The sequence below is a fragment of the Nannospalax galili genome, unplaced genomic scaffold (genome assembly GCF_000622305.1).
Source record: "Nannospalax galili isolate Female #2095 unplaced genomic scaffold, S.galili_v1.0 scaffold123, whole genome shotgun sequence".
NCBI classification, from domain to species: Eukaryota; Metazoa; Chordata; class Mammalia; order Rodentia; family Spalacidae; genus Nannospalax; species Nannospalax galili.
Window position 1 is genome coordinate 493,761 of NW_008350332.1, and position 14,901 is coordinate 508,661.

At 44.1% G+C, this 14,901-nt stretch overlaps 1 protein-coding gene across 4 annotated transcripts in view; it reads right to left on the reverse strand.

Moving 5' to 3' along the window:
- The window catches only part of Nrp1 (neuropilin 1), a 156,425-nt gene that overhangs the window by 68,473 nt on the left and 73,051 nt on the right, over positions 1 to 14,901 (reverse strand). For all 4 annotated transcript variants that reach the window (XM_008847589.2, XM_029570666.1, XM_008847588.2 and 1 more), the window contains exons 5-6: positions 10,344 to 10,499; positions 8,006 to 8,172 (exon numbers count right to left, since the gene is read on the reverse strand). In XM_008847589.2, the coding sequence (XP_008845811.1) occupies positions 8,006 to 8,172; positions 10,344 to 10,499 (323 nt within the window). The remainder of the gene's footprint in view (positions 1 to 8,005; positions 8,173 to 10,343; positions 10,500 to 14,901) is intronic.

Consider the following 14,901-nt stretch of genomic DNA (forward strand, 5'->3'; position numbering starts at 1 on the left):
GTGTAGCTAAGGGTGCTGCTCACCACTATACAAGGGACAGGGTAATCCCTACAGCCCAGAATTACCACTCACAGCATGAGCCCTCTCCACACCAAGAAACTTCTCTACACATTGCCCCGTGTCCAGTCGTGTGTTGATGTTGTAACTTTTGTGGCAAACACTGTCTATCAAACAGCAACTAAGTGGGGACTAGCTGAAGGTGATACTGGTGTTCAGGACATCACATTTATACAGGATGTGCCCCTCTTCATATCTTATTTAATAACTGAATGGGAACAGGGTGTCAAGATGCTAGTCTGGGTTCTGTTAACTGATTTCCACTTGGTCTTGCAAACCTCTGAATCTCTGAGGCTCTGCAAATTAAAAGAAAATGATGCTTGCACCCATTTTCAGTCCTATGCTTAGAGCTGAAATATCCTAGGGAGGAAAAACAATTGTCTTCAGGGTGTAACTATGAAAGACACTGGCATACCATACTAAAAAACCAAAGCTGTAAGCAAAGTGGTGTCCTGCCATGAAGATCATGTAAATGTAACTCTATATAAACAGTTGCATTTCTTTCAATGTTGCTTTCAAAAGTTATAGATGCTCATTGTTGACACCAAATACTCATTAGTAAAATTGTTTGTCTGATTTCTAAAACTGAATTAAGTTGTTGACTTGACCAAAATTATTACAATCATCTTGATAATTTTTACATAACAAAGCAACTGGTTAAAATATTGAAATAATGATGTCATAGGCACCTCTGTTTTCCCCAATCCTCCTTTAAGGTTTAAGCCTTGGAACTCTGAATTTAATCCTTCCATATTTATGCCCTTCAAATGACCTGTAATGTGAAAGGCCAAGGTCCCAGAGCCAACTTCAGGAACTATGGCTCAGAGGACACTGACTTCCTGGGTACTGGGGGACCCTGCACAGGTACCAGACCTGTGGTGAGTGAGCTAAGGAGTGAATATGAAACATTTAGTCTATGTGGGAAGTAGAAGTCAGTGCAGATTCAGGGTGAGGTGGCTTGCTAAAGCTCACCTGTGGAAAATTTTCAAAGCAAATTATATGCCGTCCAGATGGACATTTACAGTGCTAACATCGGTTGTAATACACATACATACACACATGCACACCTGGGAATGCAAGTTGAAACAAACACCTGTATTTCCCCTAAATTTGCTAACTGTATTTTACAGGCATCATTCCACGTTTGGGGAACCCAGTGAGCTATTTTTTCAGTTCTCTAGTTACAGATTTATAAAGTATCATTTTATTGTAATTTCAGCAATTTGCTAATGATCTGAATGAGTTAATGTACCCCCTAGAGTGCCTGGTTTATAAACACAGAGTGTTTACAGTCAGAATAACCTGGCTGTATATGCATTCTGGATTCGCCAATTTAGCAGATGGAAGTGATTTTGAGGAAAGCACTGCAGATTGTAAACCTGCGAGATGCTGGCAATTTTTGCAAAAAATAAAAAATGATTTCATAGGAGGAACCGTTTCACACTCAACACCAGGAAAGGAAAGATATGTCCAGAGAGTACAAGAAGAAAGAAAATACTGTCTGAAATTTGTTAATGTAAACAGTAGTCAGTAGCTTCAAGATATATCAGTTCAGTTCCTAACTTTCTATTGGGGGAGACCCTAAAGATTAAAAGCAGGGGCTTCAAGTAAAGGACTTATAAATAAGCAGTCACTTTTTCTACTAGTCTAGATGGTTCAAATCTATAATAATAATGACTGTCAGAGGAGACATTGCCAAAGAGTCATGAGTTATTTTATTTCACTTGACCCTTAAAAAGAGGTCTACCTGTCCTGTCTTTGCTTTTGAAGACAGGAATCACACGCCTTGTGCGCGTGCATGCATGCGTGCATGCGAACAGTATGAGCATATATATAAAGACCAGGTATCAATTCTGAGAGTCATCCATACTCATCCCTCAGATGTTTTCTACCTTGTTTTTCAAGATAAGTTTTTTCATTTGCCTATAGTTTGCCAATCAGGCTAGTCTAGCCAGCCAGTAAGCATCAAGGATCCCCTGTCTCCTCTTCCTCAGCAGTGGGATTGCTGTTGTCTGCTAGCACTTTACCGACTGAGCTGTCAGACAAGTCGTAGTCTCATGCTTTAAGTTATATTCGCTCAGATGTTTTCTACCTTGTTTTTCAAGATAAGTTTTTTCATTTGCCTATAGTTTGCCAATCAGGCTAGTCTAGCCAGCCAGTAAGCATCAAGGATCCCCTGTCTCCTCTTCCTCAGCAGTGGGATTGCTGTTGTCTGCTAGCACTTTACCGACTGAGCTGTCAGACAAGTCGTAGTCTCATGCTTTAAGTTATATTCGGGTTCCAAACTCAGCAAGCTATAACTGATTATTCAAGTTTTTAGCCATGATAGGGCCATACTGATCACAACCCACAGCTCTGGATCAGGGAAGACCACCTTCTAACTGAGGGAAAGACCAGGGCTAACGGTGCCCACCCTGTGTGAATGAGACTCTTCTTTGGGACCTATGAAGTCTGAAGACCTTGCTAGACATTACCTTTCTCTGAATGGCTGGCCTGAGAGTATCTGTCCATCGTAATTCACAAGGGTGGGAGTGAGAACCCAAACAGAATCGCCAAAGGCCAGAGCCAAGAGGTCAGAGCCTCTCATTCTGAGCTGAACTGCTTCCTTGGCATCAAGGACGAAACCCACATCCTCCTGTGAAACTGAAACGTCCAACAAATTTCATCTTTCTTAAGCTGAGACTTGAGTGAATCGTTTCAACATGTTGGGGTCTTCACTGTCTCTGTGATGATGGGGGAGAATCTTACCTCCTACCCTAAAAGGGGTGTGTATGAAAAGTTGTTGTGTAGAGGAAAGTGCCGTTATAAAAGTGGAGTTTGTATTAGGGTAGGAAAGACCTCATCATTCTATTTATTTATTTGTGGTGCTAAGGGTTGAATGCAGGACTCACCTGTGCTAGGCAAGTGCTCATACCCCAAGTCCTTACAATGATCAAAAGCTGTAAGTTTCCCAGGAGTCTCAGATTTGTCTAATTTTGCATGTTGTGCATATAAGGATGACACTTTTTTGACAAGGTGCAGCAGAGAGTGACTATGTGCATTCTCTCTCTCTATGTATGTATGGTGGGGTATTTTTGACTCAGGCCACTTTAACCCTACCACACTCTGGCCTTCTGTTATTACCTGTCTGCTTCTAAGGTTCCTGTTGGGAGAAATCATGGATCAATGAGAATTCCACTTTGGACAAGAGGAAACGGGAAACATGCTTTCTTGAACATTAGCTCTTCTGTTCTAAAACTTTCCTCCTCAGCCCTCAGCACGAGCATCTTATATTAAACGATGTGGAGAGAGAAGGGACTTTGTAGCGGGGCGCTGGCCAATTCTTCGTGCACCTACGGACTTTTTCCAGCGGTCTTCCTATATGAACTGTTCGCACCAGGGCTGATTTACAAACAAACAGGATGCGACTGAGAAGCTGGCTGCCTTCTGTGCCTCTAGAGTAAGCAGAGCCATAAATAATCTAGTACAAAGTTTTCCACAAAAGACAATGCCTTCAAGTTTGGAGAAGAGTGGAGTTTTGGCCTGAGTTGATTTGTCAAATAATTCTATTTCTTATATTACCAGGAGGGGTGGGAATCGATTAGACCCTGGTGCCATTTTATTTCTCTTGATCAACAGAGTTTATATCTCACCCAACCTTGTGTCTCTTGGTTTTTCTTTTCTTTTTTCTTTTTCTTTTGTCTCCTGGCATTTTAATCAGGGAAGTCACAGTTGTTTTGAGGAAAATGCTCCCAAGAGCTTTAATTAAAGCTGGAAGGATACATCTGTTTACAGTGTGGTGAACACCATCATTAATAAAACATTGGAATAATTAACAAATTAAATTCTGCTTTGTGTGTGAACGGCTACATTTAGGATTATAAGACCATGTCACACGAACAAATACAACACATTATGCACTTTGTTGAGAAGAAAAGAAAGAACCAAGCCAGTGTTTCTCTGAGATGCGTAGTGCCATAGCCTGATGATGCTTTGGTGCAGTGAAGTCACATCATCATTTCACAGCAAAAGTAGCTTAGCTTCCATGGGTCCAAGTCCTGGGCTCTACCCATGAGTACTAAGGTAAGAATTTTTATTACATCATGGGCACACTAAGTCTTTGATTGTTCAATTAGAAACAAAAGGAAAAAAGAAAAATTAAGTTAATAATGAGCTAGAAGACAGAATACAGGATAGAATAATTTGGGAAGAACATGCAAACTTCACAGTGTGATTAACTACAATCACTGAGAAGAGTTTTGCATGAAGTGGCCTTGTGAGCAGGATGAGGCTGTGGCGAACCTTCCAGCCTTGGGGGTCCTTCTCACTAAGCCGCTCCTTGCCTTGTTCTGAAGCTTCCTGGCAGGAAGTACCAGTGTAGACATTCAGATCCATGGCTAATGCTGTATTGTTTTTTTTTTTTTTTTTCTCAATGTCACTCGGTAATTTCCTAGAGAAAACAATGGGAACTGAAGGCTGTTCCTGTCTTTAAGGAAAGCCATTTTCCCCAAAGTTGCTTTATTAATTTAACACATGCAAATATTTGTCCTGATTGTTGCTACAGCAACATGCTTTGTGGGGGCACATTTCATGCAAAATGGGGTAAAGCTGAAAAACAAGACAAATGTCATCTGCATAATCATGTACATAAAAATAGAAGTGTACGTGTGTGGCGCTGCGTGTGCTACGCTGCCGTGATTAGTGGTGCACGCCTTGGCCCTCCGTCTAAATCACGCTGTACTTGTTGGTTAATTTATAAAACATCTATCCAATGAAAACAACCAACCAGCCACTTCCAAAGAGCTTCAACAAAGCTGGAAGCACAGGAAATTATTTATAATTAGGTGATGGGTGGGTGATAACTGCTCTCACCACAAACATAGACACAAGTGTGTGAATGAGCTCTGAGTGCCAAGGGAAAAGGGTCATTTTACCTCAAGGTGAACCAGAAGCTAAGCTTTCATGATAATCACCTCTCAGAATCACTGAGGAGCAAGGTCCCTGCATTAGGCTCCTGTCAGCATGAGCCTCCTCAGCTAGGGAGAAGGGGAAGTATTCCTGAGAGAGACCTGTATGTGTGAGGCAGAATGAGCCACAAAGTCACCACACTTGGTAAAAGGTAAGAAGCAGGGCAGACCTGGGAGCCCAACACACCTTCTTCCCAGACCAAGGTCCCACCTGCAGCCTTGAACACATACTGATTTCTCTGAATCTCAGTGGCTCTATTTTTGAGGAATGGAGATATTTTAGCTACTTCTCAGGATTGAAGTAAGGATTAGATTTTAAAAAGTGTCATGTAGGGGCTTGAGAGATGGCTCAGTGGTTAAGAGCACTGACTGCTCCTGCAGAGGAGCTGGGTTTGATTCCTAGCACCCACATGGCGGCTAACAACTGCCCTAACTTCAATTCCAGGAGATCTGACACCCTCTTCTGACCTCCATAGGCATTGCATGACGTGGGAGCACTTATCATACATGCAAGCAATACACTCATATACATAAAACAAAATTATAAATAAATTTTTAAAAAGTGTTGTGTTGGGCTGGGGGTGTTGCTCAATTGGTAGTGTTTGCTAGCGTGTACAGTGCAACCCTGGGTTTCATCTCCAGCACTGCAGAAAACCACGTATCTTGATATATGACTGTAATCCCAGCACTTGGGAGAAGGCAGGAAGATCCGAAGTTCAAGGTCATCCTCAGCTACATGTAGTGAGTTCAAGGCCAGCCTGGGCTACATGAGACCCTGTCTCAAAAAAGAAAAAAAAAAGCTTTGAAAAAATGTGAAGTAACCAGACACCTCAAAGGCACTCAAAAAATGGGAAGTCATGTATGAAAGGTACAGTTCTCCTTAGCGTGTTCACCAAATATTTTTCTCCCTTCTTTCCACACGGGGTTTTACTCCCTGCTGCTCCTTGGACTTGAGTGTTGTCAGGTGAGCAGGCTTTGGAGATGCGATGGGGACTGTTTGCATAGGGACATTTCAGATGTTGGCCTCTCCCTCAGCTTGCTGTCTGAAGGTATGACCCCCCAAGCCAGTCCAGTGATGGAATAGTCTGAATAGAAAGAAAGCTTGTTTTGGGGGAACGTGGTTGCTGCATTCCCAAGCTATCCCATGAAAGAAAGGGCTTGATGACATTCTTCTGCAGGCATCGAAGTGTACCTACCCCAAGAATGATGTAAGATTCTGTCCATTGACAAACACTTTGTGAGAGCCCCTTTAGTCTTCATGTTTCTGGGGAGGCAGAAATGGCTCATGCAGAAGAATTGCTACCTCAGCAGTTTCCAAACTTCTGCAGGACCGCTGGGGCCCCATTATTGAGTGAGGTCCACGTTGCTCAGAATAGGAGTGCATTACCATGCAGACATGCTTAGCACTGCAAAAACGCAAGCTTCCCCCAGAGCTGCGTCTGTCAATCACACTGAGCTGCTTGTGGGTTTGGAGACGAGGAAAGACAAGCTACCATGAGCAAATTCATTTCACCTCTGGCTTCATCTACAGCGGGCTTCAGCAATCTCGAGTGAGGCCTCGTCTTTTCCCACCCTCTCCACATGACTCAGTGTTATCATTTAGAGGTTAGCATGGGTTCAGTCTCCCGTAATGGGCTCTTTCACTTTAAGTGTATGTTAAACTAATATTGACCTTTCCAAAGTAAAACAGAATCCCGTATTTGTGCTCAAATGACTGAAACAGCAATGGATGTGGGAGAGAATAAATCATCTCGGCTTTCTTCTTGCCTAGAGACTCTCTCTGGGAATTAGTCATTGTTCTATATCTGGCAATGAATGGAAGACAGGCTCTGCCTCCTCTCAGGTCCATTGGTGTATAACCAGAATACCCACATGCCGGATGCTTCATTAAACAACAGTGCAGACCCCATGAACAAAAGCACAGGGCCTTGGGGGTGGTATGATGGTTAATCTTGTTGGTCGAATTGATGGGATTTAGAATCACCAAGGAAACAAATCTCTGGGCATGTCTATGAGGAATTTTGTAGGTTAGGTTAATTGAGATGGGAAGACCCACCCTGAATGTGAGCAGTCCCATCCCATGGGCTGAACTCCAAGACACAATAAAAAGGAGAAAGCAAGTTGAGCACCAGCCTTCATCTTTCTCTGCTTCCTGATTGCAGATACAATGTGACCAACTGCCTTAGCTCCTGTCACCATGGCCATGATGGATGGGTCGGGAGGTCAAAATAAACCCTTTCTCCCTTAAGTTGCTTTTGTCAGATACTTTGTTGCAGCAACAAGACAAGTAATGACTACGGGTGGAAACACCCAGACCTCAAAGTTGGGCAAGGACAGATGCTCAGAATGGTACTAAGGATGGTTTCTAGAAGGGCTGGGGGATGAGGTCCAGTGAATGTATGTAGTTATAGCAAAAAGGGGGTCCCAGAGCCTAGTAAGCAGAACAGCAGCAACACAACTAATGAAGACATGTGCATATGTTTCATACTGGTCCATGAATATACATTAACAGACGCCCCACTTAGCTTCCTTCTTGGGTATGAGCTCACAGATCATGCAAAATTCATGTCAATTCTCCCTTCCCTTCTCCAATCCTAAACAAACAGAAGACTCAATATTTGTAAACAAAGCTCTCAAGTGCATCCTGCAGAAAGGATTCCTATATTTCATCAATGAAATAGAATTATGTCATGATAGGAAGTAAATATATAGTTGTTGAAAAAAAGCAGATCCAGTTGTATGAAAGTGAGGTTTCTAGTCAAAATCTAGAAAGAGCAGTACCCCAGACTTGAGAAGAAAAGAGTTTTCTGGGGGTCATCTGATCAGCTCTGCCCTGCTATTCCCATATGGTGTTCATTCTGCACTGAACAGATCATGTTCAGACTCATTCCCCTTCCCACACATGGGGTTTGGCATGGCACTGATTCTATTCAATGGCTTTTCTAGATGCCCCAAATCTCTCTCAGTACCAGCTCAGCAGTGCCTAGCCTCGAGCAACCTACCTGGATCCACTCCCTGTAGGAGTCCTCCCCAGGAGTCCACCCATTTTCAGGGTAGTTCAGACGGGACCGCTCTGCCGACCAGTTGGTGCTATACTGTGAAGATGCGGTGATCTGGTCAGAATCGATCTCTCCCGACTCCATACCCAGAGGCTCCATACACTTGAAATCTGCAGGGAAAACATGAAAGACTGAAGATGCATTTTTCATTTGAATCTGACAAACTAAAGTGTTCTCTCATGGAAGCGGGAGATGGTGGGTAAAGTACTTGTTGTGCAAGTACAAGGAACTGAGCTTGGATCCTCAGCACCCATGTAAAAGGCAGGCGGGCTGGCCTGTTGGTGATGCCAGAGCTGGAGGCTGAGACAGGCAGATTCCTGGAGTGTTTGCTGGCGAACCAGTCTAACCAATCCATAAGCTTCAGGGTCAGTGAGAGACCTTGTCTCAAAAAACAAGGTAGAGAGTGACTGAGGAAGACATGTGGTTTGATGTCAACCTCTGGCCTCCACACACATGTACACACACACACACACACACACGCACGCACACTTGCATGCACGCTACACTCACACACACACACACACACACACACAGAGTCATTGACAAAGTCTGGCAAAAGATGCATTACAGGAATGCTTAAAAATTATACTATGTACAATTAATAATTTATTATGCAATACTATGAGCAGTTAGTAACTTTCCCATGTAGGCTAAGGATGACAAAAATGCTATTTGAGGCGGAGACTATGGCTCAGTTGGTGGAGTGCTTGCCTAGTGAGCATGAGGTCATGGGTTCCATCCCTAGCACCTCATAAACTGGGCATGGTGGTGCACACCTGTAATCCCAGCACTCTAGAGGCAGAGGCAGGAGGATTAAAAAGTAAGGGTCATCCTCAGCTATGTGGTGAGTTGGAGGCCAGCTTGGGATATATGAGATGCTCTTTTGAAAAAAGAAAAAAAATAGAAGAAAGAAAAAGAAAGAAAAAAGAAACATTTTTTTCTTAAATTGATAATTTTTCAGTAATGGAAAGCTACTAATATACTCAGTCAATCAAAATTTCACATTTTTCTGACATTTCTATACTGACAAGGTTTTATGACATCAAAAGTTCTATGCTAACTACTCAAATAAATTAAGTACAAAGAGATTTTTTTGAATTTCATTGGCCTTTTTGCTTTCCAGTGAGATGCCGTAGAGTAGAGAAGACATTAACATCTCTGGGAGAGCATTACAGACCAGGCGAGCCTCACACTGGGCTCCACACAGAGCCCTCTCCTAGCCTCTGTGCAGGTGGGCAGAGCCAGGAAAACCACTCATTTCTTGACTTTTCCCTCTGGCCTTCAAAAGAACTCTTAGCCACATGAGCTTTAGTGAAGTCTTTCCTCTTTTGAGTGGGAGGGGTTTGCAGTACTGGGACTTGGTTCCAGGGCCTCATACACACTAGGCAAGTTTATTCCACCACTGGGCTATCTTTCCTGCTCAGAGTATTTTAATAGGATATAAAACTACATTACTCTTTTCATTGAAAAGATACGAAAACAAAAATTAAAATGTTCTTTTACAGACTGGGTCTGTAGTTCAGTAGGTATAGACAGTACTTACATGCACCAAACCCTGGGTTCCATCCCCAGAACCACATAAGCCAGGCATGGTGGTGCATACACATTATAATCCTAGCACTTGGGAGGTAGAGGTTCAAGGCTCAGGAGTTACAGGTACAGCAGGGTTTGAGGCCAGCCTAGTACACATGAGATAAATTCTATATAAAAAATAAAGGGCAGGGCAGGGGGAGGGAGCAGACTGCTTCTGGTGGAGAGAACTGAAATGCACAATTTTTTCTCTGACCTCCATACGTACTAAGTGAAATGTAAAAAAATCAAAATATTCTGCTTTTACACACAAATCTTCTTTTATTTAGATAAGAAAGAAAACTATAATGTGTCCCCCAGGGTCTCCCACAACCAACTGCCTACATTCTGCCCCTGTGTGTAACTGCTCTGTGGACCAGCCACCTTGGGCTGGTTCAGGAGGAAGCTGCCCTTTGCGGTTCCCGACACCTGTGCCCTTGAAGTGCTAGAAAAACCTCCAGGTCAGCCCTCACTGTTCCTCCTCTAACTGCAGAAGCTCACACTCAATTTTATAGAGAAAGCACACCACACAGTTTTTCCAAGTGATGCACACAAAAATCAACAATAATAACAACAACTATAAAACATTTAAAGAGAAAAACAAAACACTTGGTGCCCTGGCTCACAGAATGTTTCTTCATGTGACCTCAGGTGCAGGAGGAATAATGGACCGTGTTTACTACAGGGCTTTGTGAGATGAATAAATACTGACCTTCAGAGACACTGCTCTGTAAGACACTGTAGTTAGCTGAGAAGCCTTCTTTTGCTACTGCGCTGTCGGTGTAAAAGACCATGGACAGAATGCCTGATGAGGACCGGATCCGACCTGGTGTTTTCTGTCCACAGTAACGCCCAATGTGAGGGCCAACTGAAAAGACAAAACAGACATCAGATTGTCTTTTCTTCTACAACAGAGGCAAAAATAACTGTTTACAAGCACGAGTCTCAGCAGCTCACTAAAACTCTTCATTGTAGCCTGCCATGAGTCTTCTCTAGCTAACTGGTGATTAGTGAACATACTGGATGAATCTGTGGAGACGATTTGGAGGAGTGCTCAGAGGAGCAGTCACAGGCACAAATACATTCCCCAGCAAGTCGGGTTGTTCTCTGGGATGGAACAGGCTCCTGTTGGCTCCAGTGTACAAAGTGCTTGAGGACTGGACTTCGGATCCCTAGCACTGCAGGAAAATTAGGGAGGGTGTGGCTTGGTAGCCTACCTGTAATCCCAGAGCTCCAGAGATGGGACAAGGGGTCCCTGGGACAAGTTACCTACAAGCCAAATCGGTGTGTTCTGCATTCAGTGGGAGGGGACACAGGAAGACACCCAGTGTCAGCCTCTGGCCTCCACATGTACCTGTACATACATGTGGATCCACATACATGTGAACACATGTTATACATGCATACCACATACACATATACACAGTGTCTTAGTTTGTTCTTCATTGCTGTGACAAAACACTCTGACCAATACCAACTCGGGGAGGAAAGGGTTTATTTGTCTTACATCTCCCGGGTCACAGTTCATCATGGAGCCCAAGGTAAGAACGCAGGGCAGGAATCTGGAGGCAGGAGCTGGAGCACAGGCCATGGAGGAACGCTGCTTACAGGCTTGCTCTCTTGGCCCCTGCTCAGCCTGCTTTCTTATGCAACACAGGCCCACCTGCCCGGGGTGGCACCACCCACAGTAGGCTGGGCCCTCCCACATCACTCATCAAGAAGATGCCCCTCAGACATGGCCACAGGCCAGTCCGATAGAGGAAATTTCCCGATTGAGGCTCCCTCAACCCAGGTGTGTCAAGTTGACACTAAAGTTATCCAGCACACACAGTAAAACAAAAACAAACAAACAAGGTGCGTGATTCTTGAGAATGACACCTGAGGTTGTCCTCTGGCCTCCACACCAATGTGCTCACACACGCACATGCATACATGAAAACACACACACACACACACACACACACACACACACACACACACACAAGCATGCAGTTCAGGCCATCAGGTGGCACATTGGGATTCATCTTCAGGCAAAGTTGCTTCCAAAGCTCAGCATGGAAAGACTCCAATCAGGCCAGATCTCTGAGGTCTCACTTCTTCCCCGGACGAGAGCTTGGGGGAACACTTACATCTCAAGAAGCACCCAGGGCCACATAATCCTGATTTCCTTCCTCATTCTGTTATGCAGACCTGAATTCTAAATGACCCACATCTCCTGCTAAGACAAAGGGCTTGGACAAACTCTTCTCAGGGCTGTGCCTAATGACTAATGGATTACTTGATTATTTGAGATTTAGAGACTACAGACACCAGTGATTTATACATGATGCCAATGTTACAACCAAAATGAATAAAAAATATGTTTTTCTGACTTCTGCCTGGTTTTCACTCTTCCAAACCCAGGAGCAGGGACTGAGCCACAGCATCTTTCAAGAAATGACCCACAGCAGCTACTTGCATGCCTGCCCTAGGCCATGAATGGTCCAGAACACTAATTAGTGTTAAAATCCTGTGACTGTGCCTTTCCTGAAATGCTTCAAACAAACCTTGGCAATGAGTCACTTCATAGTGTAGAAGCCCCTGGCACTTGGGGAACCTCTCCATTTATCTGTCCAGATCAGCAAGACAAAAATTAACTTTCTCTCTAGTATTTTTATTGCACATATGGTAACACATACCAGATGGCTTGGACTTTGAAGGAAAATCTGGTGTGGACTGTCTTCCTTTCCCAGAAATCATGGTTCTGTGCACTTCAGCTAATAACTAGTTCTCAGTGTAAGCAGCCTAGCACATGGCAGTTTCCCTGGATGGAGGGACAGTGCTTCAATGGGGATGCAGATCTCCAAGTCTATGCAGGCAACTCGATGTACAAGACAGTTGTGAAGATAAGATGATCCGAGCATCACTGCAAAAGTGAATGCCGTGAGAGCTGATCTTCCTGACGTCCAAAGGCTACTAACTTCTTAGTGTGCAGTCAACCTGAGCACTTCACTTTTAAAAATAAATATTTTATTCATTATTTTTATTTTATGTGTAGGCATGTATTGCCTGCATGTAGGTAAGTGCACCCACGTTGTGCAATGCCTGCAGAGGACAGAAGAGACTGTCAGACCCCCTGGAACTGGAGTTACGGACAGTTGTTAGCTGCCATGTGGGTGCTGGGATTCAAACCCAGGTCTTCTGCAGGAAGAGTCAGTGTTCTTAACCGCTGAGCCATCTCTCCAGCCCAGCACCTCACTTTCAAGAGTGTGAGATCTTTGGCTGACAAGTTTTCATTTTGATTAATCTTTTTAAACCAAGCAAGCTAATGGATGTGGTTCATGAATTTGAGTTTTGTATAATAGATTACTTTGTTTTTGTTCTTGTCTTTGAGACAAGGTATCCCAGGCTGGCCTCAACTTACTATGTAGTTGACCATGACCTTGAACCTCTGATCCTTCTACTCCACTAGAATTACAGGCATGCATCACCATACCTGGTTTATGCAGTGCAGAGGTTTACTCAGGGCTTTGCGTGTGCTAGTGTGTCAGCGCTACATCGCGCTACCCCCTCAACCCACAAAGCATTACTCTGAATCTCTGATCACTTGACATGTTCAAAGTAATCACTCTGACCGAATTTAAAGACTGTTCTCTCTGTTGTCACCCCTCATACTAGAAATGGACGACTTGGTGAGTGCAGTGGTTTATCACGAGGAAAACACAAGGACGTCCAGGAGGGAGACGAATAGATTCTGTAAAGAGCATCCCACTTTGAATGCTGGAAAGAGAATTCTGCTACATTTGCTTCCCAGTTGGCAGAGGAAGGCACCTCAGAAGGTGGAACTCTTACTGTTTTCACTTCTTTTCAGCTTAATCTTGGCCTCACTTTCTTCTCCGACTGCTAGCTCTTTGCCAGGCTTTCTTCATTCTAGATGTGTGGCCCCGCCACTAATTCAACGCCTCTTTTCTTCCCTGCAGAGCTCCAGGTTGCCCATAACGTATGCATGAAAACATCTTGCCCAGAGCCAAGAACTTGGTTCTTCCTTGCCTTGGTAGGAATCCCATTTGGGTCTGCAGTTGTAAATGGGAGGCTTAGTGTCCATTCATTGCCCCCTCATGGCTCCCTTCATTGAAATTCCATCAGTGTGCTTTTATAATCTTTTTCTTTAGTTTGTGGGCAAACTTTTACAGCCCTAATCCTTGAGGTCGTTCCCTCATCACCACAGCCACTGACCTTCCTGAGGATAGACGCTGGGGAGGGAAGCTGTGGGTGCCTGTGGAAAGGCCGGCGGCAGTCCCCCCTTCTCTATCACCCAATTCTTTTGGGAAGGGTGGCAGGGGGAGTCTTTTTGAAAGAGGAAACAGAGGAGAACTTGTCTAAAGTAGACTCATAATTTAGAGAGTCTCCATGACTCACTGGTTTATAATGTTGAAGGCATGCTGGGTAAATCTGCCTTCTGTCTTTTAGAACATTGCCCCCGGACAGCTCCCTGAAAGTCTCCTTAGGAGCCCTCAAGATATAAGAGTGTGAGGCTCTGGCGACAATAATACAAAGAGGTATTGAATTTTCCTGAACAAGAGGGAGACCTCAGCCTCACAAGCTAATGCAATATTGATCCGAGCCAGGAGGACAAGGTGCTCTCATGCGTATTGCGTGTGCTCATTTATGCTTCCTGTGAACATGGTTACTGGGTTTCTTCTCCCTGTAACTGTGGACTCAAAGGCCAAAGAGATAGATGAAAATGATCACCACACTCAGAAGTATAATGCAGAACTTGAATTACTGAGGACATAGGATATATGAACTTTGGACAGCAGGACTCTAGTCCCATCGTACCAGGTATAAGGGTGACAGAGTGTGTTCCTTAGAAGATAGCACCCCATTATTATTTCCAATAATTACAACCCTACCTCAAAATCAAAATAATGTGGTCTTTCTTTACCATTTTATGTGAACAAAAGCAACAAGCAAATGCAAAGAGGTACTTTTTGCTTCCTGCTTTTGAGACAGCCTGGCTCTTGCTGTGTTGCCTAGGCTAACCTAGAAGTCCTGCTCCTGCTGCAGGCTCCTGAGTGCTGGGATTACAGGAGCTTGCCTACCATGCCCAGCATAAAGGGATACTTTTAAAGTGAGAGACCCTGAGCCTGGCATGGTGGTGCATGCCTTTAATCCCAGCACTCGGGAGGCAGAGGCAGGCAGATCTCTGTGAGTCCGAAGCAAGCCTGGTCTACCTAGTGAGTTCAGGCCAGCTGGGGCTACTGGAAGACCCTGTATCAAAGAGACCAAAA